This window comes from Rhinolophus ferrumequinum, chromosome 21, assembly GCF_004115265.2.
Source record: "Rhinolophus ferrumequinum isolate MPI-CBG mRhiFer1 chromosome 21, mRhiFer1_v1.p, whole genome shotgun sequence".
NCBI classification, from domain to species: domain Eukaryota; kingdom Metazoa; phylum Chordata; class Mammalia; order Chiroptera; family Rhinolophidae; genus Rhinolophus; species Rhinolophus ferrumequinum.
The window spans coordinates 20727819-20742699 of NC_046304.1; the positions used below are offsets into that span (position 1 = coordinate 20727819).

General features: G+C 49.1%; 1 protein-coding gene across 3 annotated transcripts in view; it reads left to right on the top strand.

The window, feature by feature from the left end:
- RHBDL3 (rhomboid like 3) overlaps window positions 1-14881 on the top strand; it is a 48995-nt gene that overhangs the window by 21565 nt on the left and 12549 nt on the right. For all 3 annotated transcript variants that reach the window (XM_033090005.1, XM_033090006.1, XM_033090007.1), the window contains 3 exons: window positions 1557-1705; window positions 4527-4639; window positions 9768-9868. In XM_033090005.1, the coding sequence (XP_032945896.1) occupies window positions 1557-1705; window positions 4527-4639; window positions 9768-9868 (363 nt within the window). The remainder of the gene's footprint in view (window positions 1-1556; window positions 1706-4526; window positions 4640-9767; window positions 9869-14881) is intronic.

Sequence of the window (14881 nt, forward strand, 5' to 3'; positions counted from 1 at the left end):
ACCTGGCAGTCTGGGAGAAGACAACACAAAATTTAAAAGCAGACTTGAGTCTTAAAGAAACACAAGAATTTGGGGCCATTTAGTATAGGAATGAAAACCCCATTCAATTGCTGGAGAAGACATCACTCTTATAGCCCAGATCAGCAGCGGAGGCGTCCTTCAAAGACTGTGCAGGGGGCGGCCGGATGGCTCAGCTGGTTAGAGCGTGGGCTCTCTCCGACAAGGTTGCCCATTCAATTCCCCGCATGGGATGGTGGGCTGCGCCCCCTGCAACTAAAGATTGAAAATGGCGACTGGACTTGGAGCTGAGCTGCGCCCTCCACAACTAGATTGAAGGACAATGACTTGGAGCAACACACTGTTCCCCAATATTCCCCAATAAAATTAAAAAAAAAAAAAAAAGACTGTGCATAGACCCTAAGTAAGAACACAGAGACATGAATGATGCATTTTAGGTAGTGTTCCAGGAAAAAAAAAAAAGTTAAATGCTCTTTTAGGGCTTAAAGAAGTGTGCTTCAGTCATCTGCAAAATCTGCTTATATGGAGTGTTGGTGAAGATGCAGAGAAATTGGGACCACTGTACACTGTTGGAGGGAATGCAAAAGGGTGCAGCCATTACGGGAAACAGTATGGCAGTTCCTCAGAAAATTAAGCAGAATTACCATATGATCTGGCAATTCCACTTCTGCGTATATACCTAAAAGAATCAAAAGCACGGACGCAGTGAGATATTTGTACACCCATGTTCATAACAGCATTATTCACAGGAGCTAACGTGGAAGCAACCCAAGTGTCCATCAGTGGATGAGTGGATAAACGATATGTGATTCATACATGCCATGGAATATTATTCATCCTTTGAAAGGAAGGAGATTCTGACACGCGCTATAATATGGATGAACCTTGATGACATCATGCTAACTAAAATAAACCAGTCACCAAAAGATAAACACTGTATGAGTCCACTCATATGAGGCACCTAAAGAACCCAAATTCATAGCGAATGGTGAGAATGCCAGGGACTGGGGAAAAAGAGAATGGGAAACTAATGTTTAATGAGTCCGGAGTTTCAGTTTTGCAAGACGAAAAGACCTCTGTGGGTGGATGTGGGTTTTCCAACATTGTGAATGTACTTAACTCCACTGAGCTGTGCACTTAAAACTGATTGAGATGCTAAGTTTTATGTTACATGTATTTTACCACAATGAAAGGAAAATCAACTTATGTGGAATCGCCTCATCCCCCAAATGGGTGAGTGAATTATTACTGGAATCAAATTTGAAACTCCTCCAAACCCTTCCTGCTCAGCACCAGGGAAGTGTGGGCAGAGACGCATGTGACCATTTTGTGTGAACACCTAACACAAAATATTTGAACAGAAGTGGGGTAAGAGATCGTTAAAAGCGAGGCTGGGCGTTGACCGTAGGGATGTCCCTCATTCTCTGGGAAGGAAGGATGACAGCTTCCAGTAGGGATGCTGCGTGTTAGCACAAGAGGGGTTCCTGGGCAGCTGTGCACTTAGTAACAGGTCCTCCTCGTTCTGTACGCTCATCCAGGTTGCCTTTTTCCTCTACAATGGAGTGTCGCTGGATCAATTTGTGCTTCAGGTAACCCACCCACGATACCTGAAGAACTCACTGGTTTACCACCCCCAGCTCCGAGCACAGGCTTGGCGTTACTTGACGTACATCTTCATGCATGCTGGGTGAGTACCTGTCTTCTTTCGCTCTATCAAGAGTCCCTGTGGAAAAATAAGTGGCCCAGATAGCCTGGATTGGCATGTATTTTTTAGTTTATTTGATCTACCTGGACACAAGATTTGAGGTGGCTCCTTGAAACTCATCTAATACCAAAATGTAAGAGTTAATTAGTGAGCGTGTTTGGGAAAGGGGAAAATAGAGGAAGGAAAAATGATAAAATTCCGTGGTGAGGTCAGCATAAACTACGCAGCATGTGAGTCTATGTACTTGCTAGCGGTGGGTTATAAATTTGTTCTGAGATTCCCAGTGGCCAAAGCAAAGAGGGAAATGTGGTCAGTTACTAAATTCATTGTGCATAAACTGTATTTGTGTGTGTGTGTGTGTGTGAGTGCCCCCTTAAGTGAAATAAAGGACAGAGCTGTTGAAACTGCCTTCCTCCCAAGGTGCTCTCCGTCTATGGTGAGTCTTCTTGAGGAATTCTGGCAATACTTACAGCTTCTGTTCACAGAGCCATGTGGCCCTTTTTAGGGCTGGAGTGCGATCAGTTCTTACCGCATGATAAGGGCAGGTGACCATCCAAGTCCAAATCCCTTAAAAAGCACTGTCTTGGCTGGAGACCATTTTTACGCAGGAGAAGTGCTGAGTGGGAAAAGCAGAGTCCCTGGACACCAGACCTCGATGGTGTCTTTCACAGCCTTTCCAGAGAGAGAAGTGAATTTACTCACCGTTAGTCTGGGAAAAGTTCTGGGGGATGCCTGTTCGTGGAGATAGAAAAGGGAAGAGGATCCCTGTGGCCCCCGTGGTGCCATCATTTTCCTTCCTTGGCAGAAAGACCCACAGTGGCCAAGAGCAGCCCAACTGTGAGCCTCCCTGCCTACTGAGCTTCTAAAGCAGTACGAACACCAACCCCTAATTGGCTGCATCTGCTGGCAGTGGCTGTGGGGTGAGGAGACATTTTGATGGTGACCGATGGATGTCTCCACTCTGAGCCAGAGGGCACTGTTGGCACAGGCGGTTCACCTCGCCTTTTGTGTCCCAGGCTTTGCTCTCACAGGGCCAAGGAGCAGAGGGAGGGAGGTATGTCGAGCATCATTCTTTTCACGAGCCAAGAGCTGGAAACAACAGGATCCAGGGAGATTCCCTGCCCCGGCTGCCCAAGAGTTGGGACTACCTGCTGTATTGGCACGACTGCCCTCTCGCCTCCTCTGATCCCTTCAGGTGAGGAGGAGAATGGACAGAACCTCCTTGTCCATTTTTTTGCCTCCAGGAGTGGCCAGAGCACAGACGCTCTGAGCTGAGGCCCATGGGGTAGCCTCGGGCCTTTCTCTGGCCATTGCTTCTAATGGATGCCTGCCAGGCAGAGCCCTGGGAAGATTCTCCAGGCCTGTGATTTTGAGGGCGGGCTTCTTGGCTGCTGTAGACAGGAGACAGGGACAGCTGGCCAGCATCTAGGGACAGCCCAGCAGGGTGACCTGTTACTCAGGCACACACGCTGGGCTGGTTGGTGAATTCAGAAGTCACTGTGGCAAAGAAGAAGGAGCTCAGGTTGGAAGGCAGGAGCTCTGGGTTCCCCTTACCAAGCCTCTTCTCTTCTAGCATCAGGTTCTAGGCTGTAAACCAAGGAGACAGGACCAGAAATTTCGGAGGTCTCTGACTCGGAGTCTGATGCTACCACCCAGTTCCCTTTCAGTGAATTCTTCTGACATTTCTAATCTAGAATCCTGGCACGACTAATCTAGATGCTGGCACAGTCAGGGAGTGCTAGAAGATTCCAGGCATGGAGAGAATTTGGGACAGAGCCTGATCTGAGACCTGAGCTAGCTCACAGGTACCCTCCTGGGTAAGCAGGTGCCCACATGCACTGCCCATAGCAGAGCAGTTGGCCTCCAGGCCGGGTTCTGCCGACGAGGCCAGCATCCAGACCCCTTGGTACCTGCTGTTACCCTATAACTTAAGCATCCCCAGAGAGCTGTCCAGATGCTGTAGGCTCAGTTTATATGAGATAATGGATGTTAAAGTGCTTTGTAAACTAGAAAGCACACATTGATGTAATAATAGTAATGTTACGACCGTTTCTCGTAACATTTGCACTCGGCTAGACACCACATAGCAATGAGATCTGGTTGCAGGTATATGATAGAGTAAAAAGGAAGGCGTTCACAGGGTAGGAATACCCAACCCTGAGAGTTTGGGGGTAGAACAGGTTCCTTCTTACCAGAAGGGAGAAGTCTCTCCTATGCGATTTTAAGCAATAACTTTGAATGATTAAGTTCTAAGAGATAGCGCTAATGCTTGCGCTTGTTTTGAAAACAGTTTTCTCTTTCCATATCAGTAGCTCTTACAAATAGGGTAGCAAGCCAGAGCGCCCTGGTGGCCTGATGAATGGAGCAGGTCCTGCACATCCGACCTGGGCTGTGTGTGGTCCCAGCCTGGCCACTGAGCAACTGCCTAAGCTAGTCATTACCCATCTCTGAGCTTTGGCTTTTCGTGTGTCGACCAATGGAGTTGCTGGGTCTCAACCAGGGTTAGCCCCTCTCCCTGTGGGAGGTGCAGACACTTCCAGGTACGGCCCAGGACCTGCACGTGTGTTCCTGTGTCAGGTGGCAGGGAAGGTGTGGAAGGAATACTCTTGCCAAGATGATCTGTCCGTATTGTAATTCCTGCCTCCCCCTCTTCATCCCCCACCAAGATCTCCTCAAAGGCAGGGATAGGGTCTCATTCGCTACAGGATCGCCAGCATCTTGGCATGCAGTGTTTGATGGATGGATGAATGAATGAATGAATGAATGAATGAATGAACGAATGGAGTGTGGTCTCTCTGTACAGGATAGAACACCTGGGACTCAACGTGGTGCTGCAGCTCCTGGTGGGGGTACCCTTGGAGATGGTGCATGGAGCAACCCGCATTGGGCTGGTCTACGTGGCCGGAGTTGTGGCAGGTAGGCAGGTGGGCCCCACGTCCACAGGGGAAACCTCCCCAAAGAGGTTGGGAATGCCTGTGGGGTCGGGCAAGCCCCAGGTTTCCAGGAGACCCAGGACCTTCGTCACCAAGGCTCCTGTCTACTACAGTTGTCCTCCAGTCAAATCTCCCCATCTCCCCTGGGAGGCTAGAAAGGGAACAGCCACCCAGAGAGGGAGACATGTGATGGCAGAGGGGAGGAGAGCGTAAGGTTTGGAACAGGAAGACTGAGCAGACTTTCAGTCTTATACCACCGTGTTGGAGCTGTGTGAGCTTGGGGAAATTTCTTAACCTCTCTGGGCCTCATTAAGCTTTAAGAGGGAACTAATAAGATCCGAGGTGACAAATGGTGTAACAGCATTATGTGAACTGTGCAGGGGCACAGTAAGATCCCTGTAGCGACATCCAAGTGTGGGCAAAGCCAGGTACATCCCTGGCCAGGCCAACACTTCTACCCAAAGGGAGATCTGACCTCTGCCAGGCTGGCCGCTGTCCCCTTGATTGGCCCACTGCTGACAGGAGAGAGTCTGGCCTAAGAGGCAGCATTTGTGCCATCTAGCGGACTCTGGGTCCCCGGCTGACTCGGCTCACATGGCAGGTGATCATGGCCTTGAGGACAGTGGCAGCGTGACTTTCCCCTTTCCCTCCCCAGTGGGAGGTGAAGTGGGTTGGGGTGAGCTGGGGAGAGCAGAGCAGATTTCTGCAGCAAAAGTCTGCATCAGCCGGGCTCCTGAACACAGGGATGTCCCTCGTGATGCTTCCAACTTTATGGCTGGATTTTTTTTTTTTTTTTTTTTTTTTTTTGTAACAAGGTTTGCCACCTCAGCTCTTCACCTTGACAGCTGTGCCCAAGGGAGCTTTGTGTGTATGTTTAAGTAAGATCTTAATCCTTTCTGAGTGGCATTAAAGTTGTCATCAGGAGAGTGGGGCAGCCTCAGCCTTGTAAACACTGGGCAGGCAGGGACCCTGGGAGTCACTGAGTGGATTCAAGAATCAAGAAGAAGGGTCCCACCCCATCCAGGCGAGGCTGCTCTGCTAGTTTGTGAACCCTCCGCCTGGGAGATTGGTGCAGCTCCGGCTTCCTCTGTTCCTCTCTGTGCTGAAGTTAAAAAAAACGTGGCCCCCTCTGATAGCACCCACACCAGCTTCTCCCAGAATCCAGCACCTTCCACGTCCTTGAACAAAAGTCTAAGGAACATCTCTGAGTGTCAGACTTCCTCAGCCACCCACACAGCCCTGGGTCTTGACATCTGGAGATTCAGAGCCCCATTTTCCCCACTGAGATCCCAGAGACCCAGATGGTAAATGGCGAGGAACAGGAGAGACACACGGAACACTTGCAGTTAGCAGTCAATTAGATGGCAGTGCCAGTAACCCAGATGACAGAAATAAGATTCCAAGTGACGCAGGCCTCGTCCAATCCAGATGACACACAGCAGGGAGACAGTGCAGGCGTCACTTCCCAGTGCTACCAGTGCAGAGCGGGATGGTGCACAGACAGAAGTGGGGCTTGCCAGCTCCACGCGAGGGTGTGGGGCTGTATCACAAAGCAAATGGCGTGCCCTCTTCTGTCTCAGGCATTGATTCAGACCAGAGGGTGCTCCGGTCACAACATATCACGTTCGTTATCTCCAGGATTGAGTTGACTCATCTCCCTGTACCCTTCCTCCCTCTCAGCTCAGAATGGGGGCCTGTTGACAGACAGCCAGACCCTGACTAGACAGCCAGTAGTTACCAAGGTTCTGTCCTGTGCAGGCTGTATTTCACCCTCACACCAACCCTGTGAGGCAGGTGCTATTACTCCATCTGTTGTAGATACAGAAACCGAGGCTTAGAGAGCCCAAGTGACTTGCCTAAGAAGACACAGTCAGAAGTGGAGCTGGGTTCAAACCCAGGCTGTCTGACCTCAAAGGCTGTGCTCTAAACCACTGCCATCTTATGAGAACTAAAGGGCAGGCCTTTTCCTGTGTGCAGACTGTCAGAAATCAAGGGAGGTCTTAATAAACACGAGGCCCTGCTCTTTCATTGCTGCCCGACGACAATGTTCCAAATCCAAGGCCATCACATTTTGTAACGATGACAGGTGACCTCTGCGGGACATGTCGGGTACTTGGGGCATATGATAAAGGGTTCCTGTGTGTTATCTGCTGTATTCATCCCAACCATCTTATGAGGTGGGTACTGGCACCCCCATTTTACAGGCAGTTCAGAGCAGTGAGATGGCTTACTCAATTTGCTCAGCTAGGAAATACTATATCGGGTGGAAACCCTTCCTCCGCCCTGTGCTTCTCTAACCAGTGCTTGAGGCATTTTACTTCTGGCTAACAATTATATGGCTCACCATTTAAATATTTAAAAAAAAAAACACCACATATCTTGAATGCCCCACCAAGCTTTTATTATAGATTATAAACAAGGCAGGTGTGTATCCCCAGAGCCTAACACAGAGTTTAGCACATGTTAAGCAATAAATATTTGTAAATGAAAGAATACAGAAATAAAGTTACATTGTTCTGCTGATTTTGATTTTGATTTTGATTTGATGACTAAGAGAGAAGTTAGAGAACACCTGCTTTAAATTTTCCAGGGTAAAATGATCATAGCTGTGCATTATGGCAAAGTCACCAATTTATCCACACGCTGCCGTGGGCCCAGACTTTGGGGGAACAATTCGTAGCCCTGACTAGAGCGACTCCTTTGGTGTGCTGCTGTGCAGAGGTGTGGTGTGTCACTTGCCCTTCTCTCCCCGCCATGGCCTCCGTGGAATCCATACTGGCCTTACTGAACTGTCTCCATTAAGTTCAGAGAGCTTATTAGGAATCCTGCTCGCCCAGGCTTCCTGCCCTGGGGTGGCCTTTCTTGCTATACTGATAGGCACACATGCCGTATTTGTATTTGATCTCTCCTAGACCCTCTAGGGCAGGGCCAATCTGCAGTCACTTGAGGAAAGTCTTCATGCCACACAGGGAGGGCAGGTGGATCCAGATTGTTACCTTCAAGGTGCTAGAACCAGAGTCTGAGCCTCAGACCCAGCGCTGAGGCCAAGGCTCACATTACCCTGGAGGTGCCTTCCAGTGGGTGGCAAACGTTGCTCCCCAAGCCCCACCCCCATTCAGCCAGAGGGCCTCTCTGTGTGTGCTCTGCTCCATGGGGTGGGGTCTGGGTAAGGTTTCCTTTGAAAAGAGGGTTTCACTGCTCAGAAGTTGGAAAGCCTTAGACCTCCTCATTTCACAGATGTGAAAACTGAAGCCCAAAGAATTCAGGGGCTGTATCCAAGGTCACACAACTAGGCAGCCACACTCCCATTCCATGCTTCTGCCACAATCCCAGGCTGACCCCGTGCACTGGGCTTAGGACTCCAATCCACCCGTAGGGTGAGGGAAAGGTCAGTGTGTGGAGGCTGGACCCGGGGGGCATCTCTGATGCCTCTGCCCCTGGTGGACCACTCTGGGGAGGCCGAGGGGACAGAATCTTGGCTGGTTTGTGGAGGCTTGTGCTGAGGAAAGAGGCCGGCCCAGGGAGGCTGGGGCTTCCTCTGTCCCAACGGTAATTAATGAGGAGCAGAGGGGCTTGGGCAACCAGCCCACCGGGAGAGCGTGGGAATCCTTTGTCATGCAGATCCCGTTGCCTGTCTGTTTGCCACCCTGGGATTTTTTTGTTTTTTTCTCCCGTTATATATGGTTGACCCCATGGCTAGGCAGTAAAAAAAAAAAAAGGTTATCTGACAATAGATCAATACCTAATTAAAGCCGGAGGGAAGGCATGAAAGGGGAGAAGAAAGATTTATAGTTGCCCTGGGAGGGCAGAAGGACTTGGGAGTTCTCAGTTGATAGTTTGTTCTTTCCTGGGAAATTACATCCCCCTTGAGACCAAGAATCTGTGGTGGGGATCTCCTCCTTGAAGGATCCCAGAGCTGAGGAGCGTGGAGAGAGGTGTGGCGGGTATGTGGGGAGAAGGCAGCTGATGTTACAGGGCCTCTCCATACCCAGGGTGTCGGGTGCTCTGGTTCCTGGGCTCAGCCATCTCCTTAGTAGGAGACCCTCCACCCCTATAGAACCTGCAGAATTTGGCCTTCTGCCTATCCCTCCTCGCAATCCAGGCAGCAGCTAATTGGCTCGTGAGCCTGCAGGCATTTTCCAGTGGTGATTTCTGCACACTCACCCAGGCCAGCCATTTCTCATCCTCTGAGCCCATGGGCTCTACCTCCCAGTTATTTTTAGTCTCCCATGTCCTTCCCTGGAAGCCAAAGCATTGATCACACTTAAATGAGACCGGAACAATACATTTCCCATCTCCTCTCTGCGCAGCTTTCCTCCCAGGACAAAAAAGTTTGTCATCCCCCCAGACCAAGAGTCTATACCCTTCTTTCCCCCAGAGGGTATGACATCATCTCTCTCTTTCTTCCTGGGGACTTTGCAAGGACACTTTTCCTCCAAAGAAGCCCCCTTTGCTCGGGAGAGCCTGTTGGCCCTTTGTGATTTCACTCAGCCGGAGGAAGGTTTTGGAGGTGATCTAAGCAGGTTTCTAGATGCTGTTGAGCAAAGAGAGTGACGGTAGAGGGTGGAGGTTGACCTCGGTACCAGTGTGGGGAGTCGCTGCTGTTCAAGCCAAGAGCACAGACTTTGTGTCAAGCAGAGCTGGACCCACGTCCGGGGTTCAGCCCTCCCCATCAGGTGACTCTGGGCTCAGTCTCTTCATGTCTGCAATAATGCTACTAGCACCTTTCTCAAAGGGCGGTCTTGAGTGTTCAAGGGGAGAATGGATATGAAATGCTTGGCCAGTGTCCTAGAAGTGGTAGCTCTTTCTGCAACAGTTTTTGTTACCGCTCCAGAACCCTGAGACAGCACATTGGGAGGCAGAGGTTGGCTTGCGCGGCAGATGCTCACTGAGTCTTTCCTCCACTGAGTCTTTATTCCGCATCTGTAAAAGAAGTTTGAATCAAATGGTTCTTTGAGCCATAAATTAATCCTCTAGGAGGTTCCAAGGCAACATGGGATCAGAGACTTTTGCTCTGGGGTCTTACCCCTGAGGCGGCAGCATCTGAGTGCCTGGGGCTGGGGTGGGGAACCGCCTCCAGCATCCTTGAATTCTCTGTCTGTCTGTCCCAGGATCCTTGGCGGTATCTGTGGCTGACATGACCGCGCCAGTTGTGGGCTCCTCTGGAGGGGTATATGCGCTTGTCTCTGCTCATCTGGCCAACATCGTGATGGTGAGTACCTCCTGCCCCAGAATGCCTTTCTTGGCCTGCCCTCTGCCATTACTGGGCCCCGGGGGTTAATCGTCTGGGTTGGTTTTGGATCCTCGTTCACGCTCCAGTCCAGGCAGACCTGGCTGGTAGCAGAGTTCACAGACACGCCTCACCCTCTGTAGGCCCATTACAAATGGGGCCCCTGTATATAGGATTCGTGTTTTCTCCAGGCATGGCTTTTCCTGTGAATTGGCCCATGTCCCTATTCCACCCCTTTCTCACTCAGTGGCTTTAAAAGTGTTAAAATTCATGACCACTAGCATATATCATAATTGTAATCGTGGTTTGTCATAGATTGTTCAAAGTCAAGGGACCTTAAAGATCATCGCATCAAAATGCTCACATTGGAAAGAAGGCTCTGAGAGGTTAAGTGATTTGTCCAAAGTCACAGTCAAGTTTGTAGCAAAATCAGGACTTGAATCTGCATCTCCTGAAAACCATTCAAGTGTTGTTTCTCCGTACCAGCCTGTCACAGTGGTGTGATACTGCCGTTCCATTTCTCACACCCTTCTTTGCCTTTTTCTGAAAGGCCATATTGTTTAATGGTTATGAGTGTGGGCTATGAGTGAACCCCAGCCACTCACTTCTTAAAAAGTGACCTTGGGTGAGTGATTTAACTGCTTTGTGCCTCAGTTTATACGTCTGTGAAATAGGATGATATGTGATAAATGAAAGAAAGTGAAAGGAATCACTCAGTATAAGTGTTCACATAATTCCGATTCGTGTAGGAGAGGCCCGGGTGGGTGCCACATAGAGACAGCGTCTTCAAGGCAAGAAATAGGAATCAATCTGATAGTCTCAAAGCAGGTGAGGGAAAACTGCTTCCTTGTTTCGGAAGCAGCCTGAGGTTTGGAGCCGGAAGGAGGAGTCTCTGGCAGTGCTTGGCTAACTCTGGCTAATACCCCTGCTGGCCTGGGAGCCTCCAGGCAGGGCCCAGGTCTTACTCATCTGTTTCCCTGGTGCCTGGCAGAAGGCTGGGCACATGGTAGATGGTGCCCGCGAAATTTTGGTAGATGAAGGAAGGAATGAATGAACAATGTCCAGAAAAGGCCTAGCTTCTCTCTGGGGTCCTCTGGTCCTCACCTCCGTCCTCCGTCACTGCCTTCACCATGTGGCAGGTGTATGAATACTCAGTTGCAACAGTTTTTTGGAGTTCCTAAATCCTCCCATTTCGTTTTTGTTATTGCCACTCTCACCGGCCCTGCTCTTTGACACCGTCCCTTTTTTTTTTTTCACCAAAGTCCCCTTTGTATGTTGAGAGAGAGAGAGCATGAGAGGGAGAGAGGAAAGAAAGGAAGAGAGAGGGGGAAAGAGACAGACAGACACTGACACGCTTGCTACTTGCCTGAATTTTGGCAACTGCCAGTGAGCGCGTGGAGAACTACAGCAGGTATGGGAAAACCTGTGCGAATGGGCATGTCTGAGTGTGTGTGTGTGCACGTGTGTTTACACACACATGGCTCGCTCTGCTGAGAACCAGGGAGCAGGGCCGCCTCACATGGCCCCCTAAAATGGGTCGTTCTGTATCGGTGCCACCGCTTTGCCCTGACATAGCTCTTCCTCTGAGTTCCAGCTACTCCATTCTTCCCTCCCCCACCCCCTGTCCTTTCTGTAGGGGAAGGAAATGATAACCACCCACCCTCCTTCCCCCCCAAGATGTGTTTGTATGTGAGGGAATGAACACGCACAACCAAGAGAACATGGGAAAGAAGTAACACACAGGAGTTCATGAAGATGCCCTGTTTCCCCCTCCTTCCCCACCGCATGGGAAACAGCCCTGATGCCCCAGGAGTTCCCATGGTGAGGGCAGACCACCCCAAGAACTGTAGGGTGGGGCGTGGGGTGGAGGAGGGAGGTGTGAGAGTGGTTTTGTCCCAGTTCACACTTCTGTCTGGCAAACAGCCCGTGTCTGTGGCCGAGATGAGCGGCTCCATCTGAGAGCCCATTGCCCTTCCAGAAGGACACTGCTTTCCCTGGCCAACTGGGAGCTTTGCAGTCCCCAGAGCACGACATATGGTAGCCTTTTCCTAGAAAGCCGTGTGGTGCTTATTGGACAGTGAGAAAAACACCAACTCATTTAAAAAAAAACACACATTGGTTTCCTTTCATCAAGAGGTCATCTTTTACCCAAATTAGCTCCGTGCCCAGCAATTCAGAGATTCCTTGGGTCAAACCCTATGAAATTGTCATTTGTGTGGGTAAAGAGCATTTATTTAAACATTGGCAATTTCATGTGGTTCAACCGAATAGATATACTATTGATTTTAATTCCAAAATGAAGATTGGTCTGTATGTGTATACACAATAAAACACCTTGTTAGTACAAAAAGGAGAAAAAGCAAGCACTTGACAGTCATGAAAATCTTGAACAGTTGGGCTGGCCGGGTGGCTCAAGTGGTTGGAACGCCATGCTCCTCACACCGCGGTCGCTGGTTCGATTCCCACTTGTGCCAGTGAGCTGCGCCCTCTACAGCTAAGATTGTGAACAACAGCTTTCCCTGGAGCTGGGCTCGGGTGAGCAGCCGGAGGTCAGTGTGGGCTACTTACTGTGTGCTGCTCTGTGCTGCCATGTGACACATGGGTTGCCAGTAGCGGCCGGCAGCCAGCAAGAGCTGCTGTGAGCGGCCGGCCAACGACTGGCAACCGACTGCCTCAGCACAAGGTTCATAATAGCCGCATGGGCCAGGGAGCTGTGTCCTACACAACTAGAATGAGAAACAACAGCTTGAACCGGAGTGGGGGTGGGGGCCGGAGTGGGGGTGGGGGATAAGGGGGAGGTGGAAGAAGGGGGAAAAAAAGATTAAAAAAAAACTCTTGACAATCATGAAAATCTGGGTTTGAGTACTAGTGTCACCATTTTTTTGTTTTTTTAATACATTTTATTGGGGAATATTGGGGGACAGTGTGTTTCTTAAGGGCCCATCAGCTCGAAATCATTGTCCTTCAATCTAATTGTGGAGGGCGCAGCTCAGCTCCAAGTCCAGTCACCGTTTTCAATCTTTAGTTGCAGGAGGCGCAGCCCACCATCCCATGTGGGAATTGAACCAAACCTTGTTGTGAAGAGCTCGTGCTCCAACCAACTGAGCCATCCGGCCACCCATTAGCATCACCATTTTAATAGCTGTGAGTTCCTTATCCTAGGACCTCAGTTCTCTCATCTGTGATTTCTTCTTCACAAAATAGTTGTGAGAAACACATGAAAAGAAGTGAATGTGGAAATATTTTCTGTGTGGCAAATCACTATAGAGCTGGGAGGTCCTGTATGTGTGTGTGTGTGTGTATTTATATTAATATATACATGTATACATATTTTTTATCTTTATACATTCTGCCTTATCTCTGTACAGAGAATAACCAAAAAACGTGTCCTTTTTGCTCTAGCTACTACATAATAGAAAAATGTTTGACACTCGTGTTCTCAGGACTATCTATTTAAATGAGAGCTTTTGCTTAAATCAATGTGTGTCTTATTTTTCATAAAAACGCTATGCGTTTCGAAAAGCTTGCAGTTTACATCAAGGGAGTAAATTCAGAAACTATTTCAACAAAAGATCTGGAGAGCAGAAGAGGCCTACAACCAACCAAGACTTCTTATTTTGAACACTGGAAATATAAAGATACACATCACTGAATGATTTATTCATTGTCGTTTGCTGGGACCCTTAGGCCTGATTTCCATTTTTAAATAACAAGATATTTACTCACACTTTGCTCCATCTGACAAGTGTTTTCCCAAAAATGTTTGAGATCTGAATTTTCATAAATTGAACCATATTGTCAAAGCACAAGAAAAAAGTGTCTTTTAAAGACACGAAAGATTCCTATTATAAGGTTCGCTTTATTAAATAAAAACCCTTTTGTAGGACAAATAATCACTCCCTGATTTATCTGTGTCATGCTTTCCCGTTTCCTGTGTTGGGTTTTCTTGAAGTCATTTAACCAGAAACTGCTTCTACCCTGCCTATGGAATCTGTGTTGGAGAGCAAGCTCCCTGCCTGGGTTTCAGACTCTGAGCCCTTCACTGCCTGGGTGAAAAACGTGCCTAGGGAACTGGTTACAGCCTTGTTGGCCCTGGGTGAGTTACCATCTCACTCGATGAGGCTCTGGGAGAGAATGAAATTAAAGGTCCTGCAAAAGGTTTGTATTCCCCAGGGGCCTGCAGGCTTTTCAACATTTATAGCAGCGGCAGTGCTGGCTGTGTGTGAGATTTTTTTCTTCTTTCCTGTTGTTTAACGGCACTCATTTTAATGGAGGGAATAATGGGTTGGGAAAATGAGGCAGCTGGTGAGAAGGGGTGACTTTCTAGTTTAACTCCTCAGCTGCTTGGGAGACTGGTCACTTATTGATATTTGCTCAGCTTTGGGGGGCAGCTGGGGCATCCAGAAGGGACAGAGCGCAGACAGACTGAACATGACCCTGTCCCAAAAGTGTGGGCACACAGAGCCCTCACTGGGAATCCTGTCAATCTGGCCATTAACTCACTGTGACCTTAGACTAGCTTGCTTGGACCCTCAGTTTCTTCTTTCTCTGTGCAGGACAGAGAATGTGACTGGATCAGCTTGGCAAGCTCCAGTGCCTTCAGGGTCCAGGCAGGTATTGTAAACGAAGCTGGACTGGGAAGCACGGTGGCAAAACTGGAGCTCCCCAGCTCCATCCAAGGTCACTGAGACTCAGAAGTTTTAAAGCCGCTGTGCAGGGCAAACTCACTGTTTTTGCCTCAGATCTAGATACTAATATCAGATATTTATATGATGCTTCCCATGTGCCAGACAGTGTTCTTAGTGTTCTTAGTTCATTTCACCTTCACAAAAACCTGGTGAGGTAGTAACTGAGATAAGCATCTCTGTTATCTCAGCTTTACAAATGAGGACACTGGAGAAAAAGCAGTTCTGAGCCACCCCACCCCATGGTCTAAAAATAGGGACAATGCTTTCTAAGGTCCCAGACTGGGGCAAGAGGGGCATGGACCCAGCT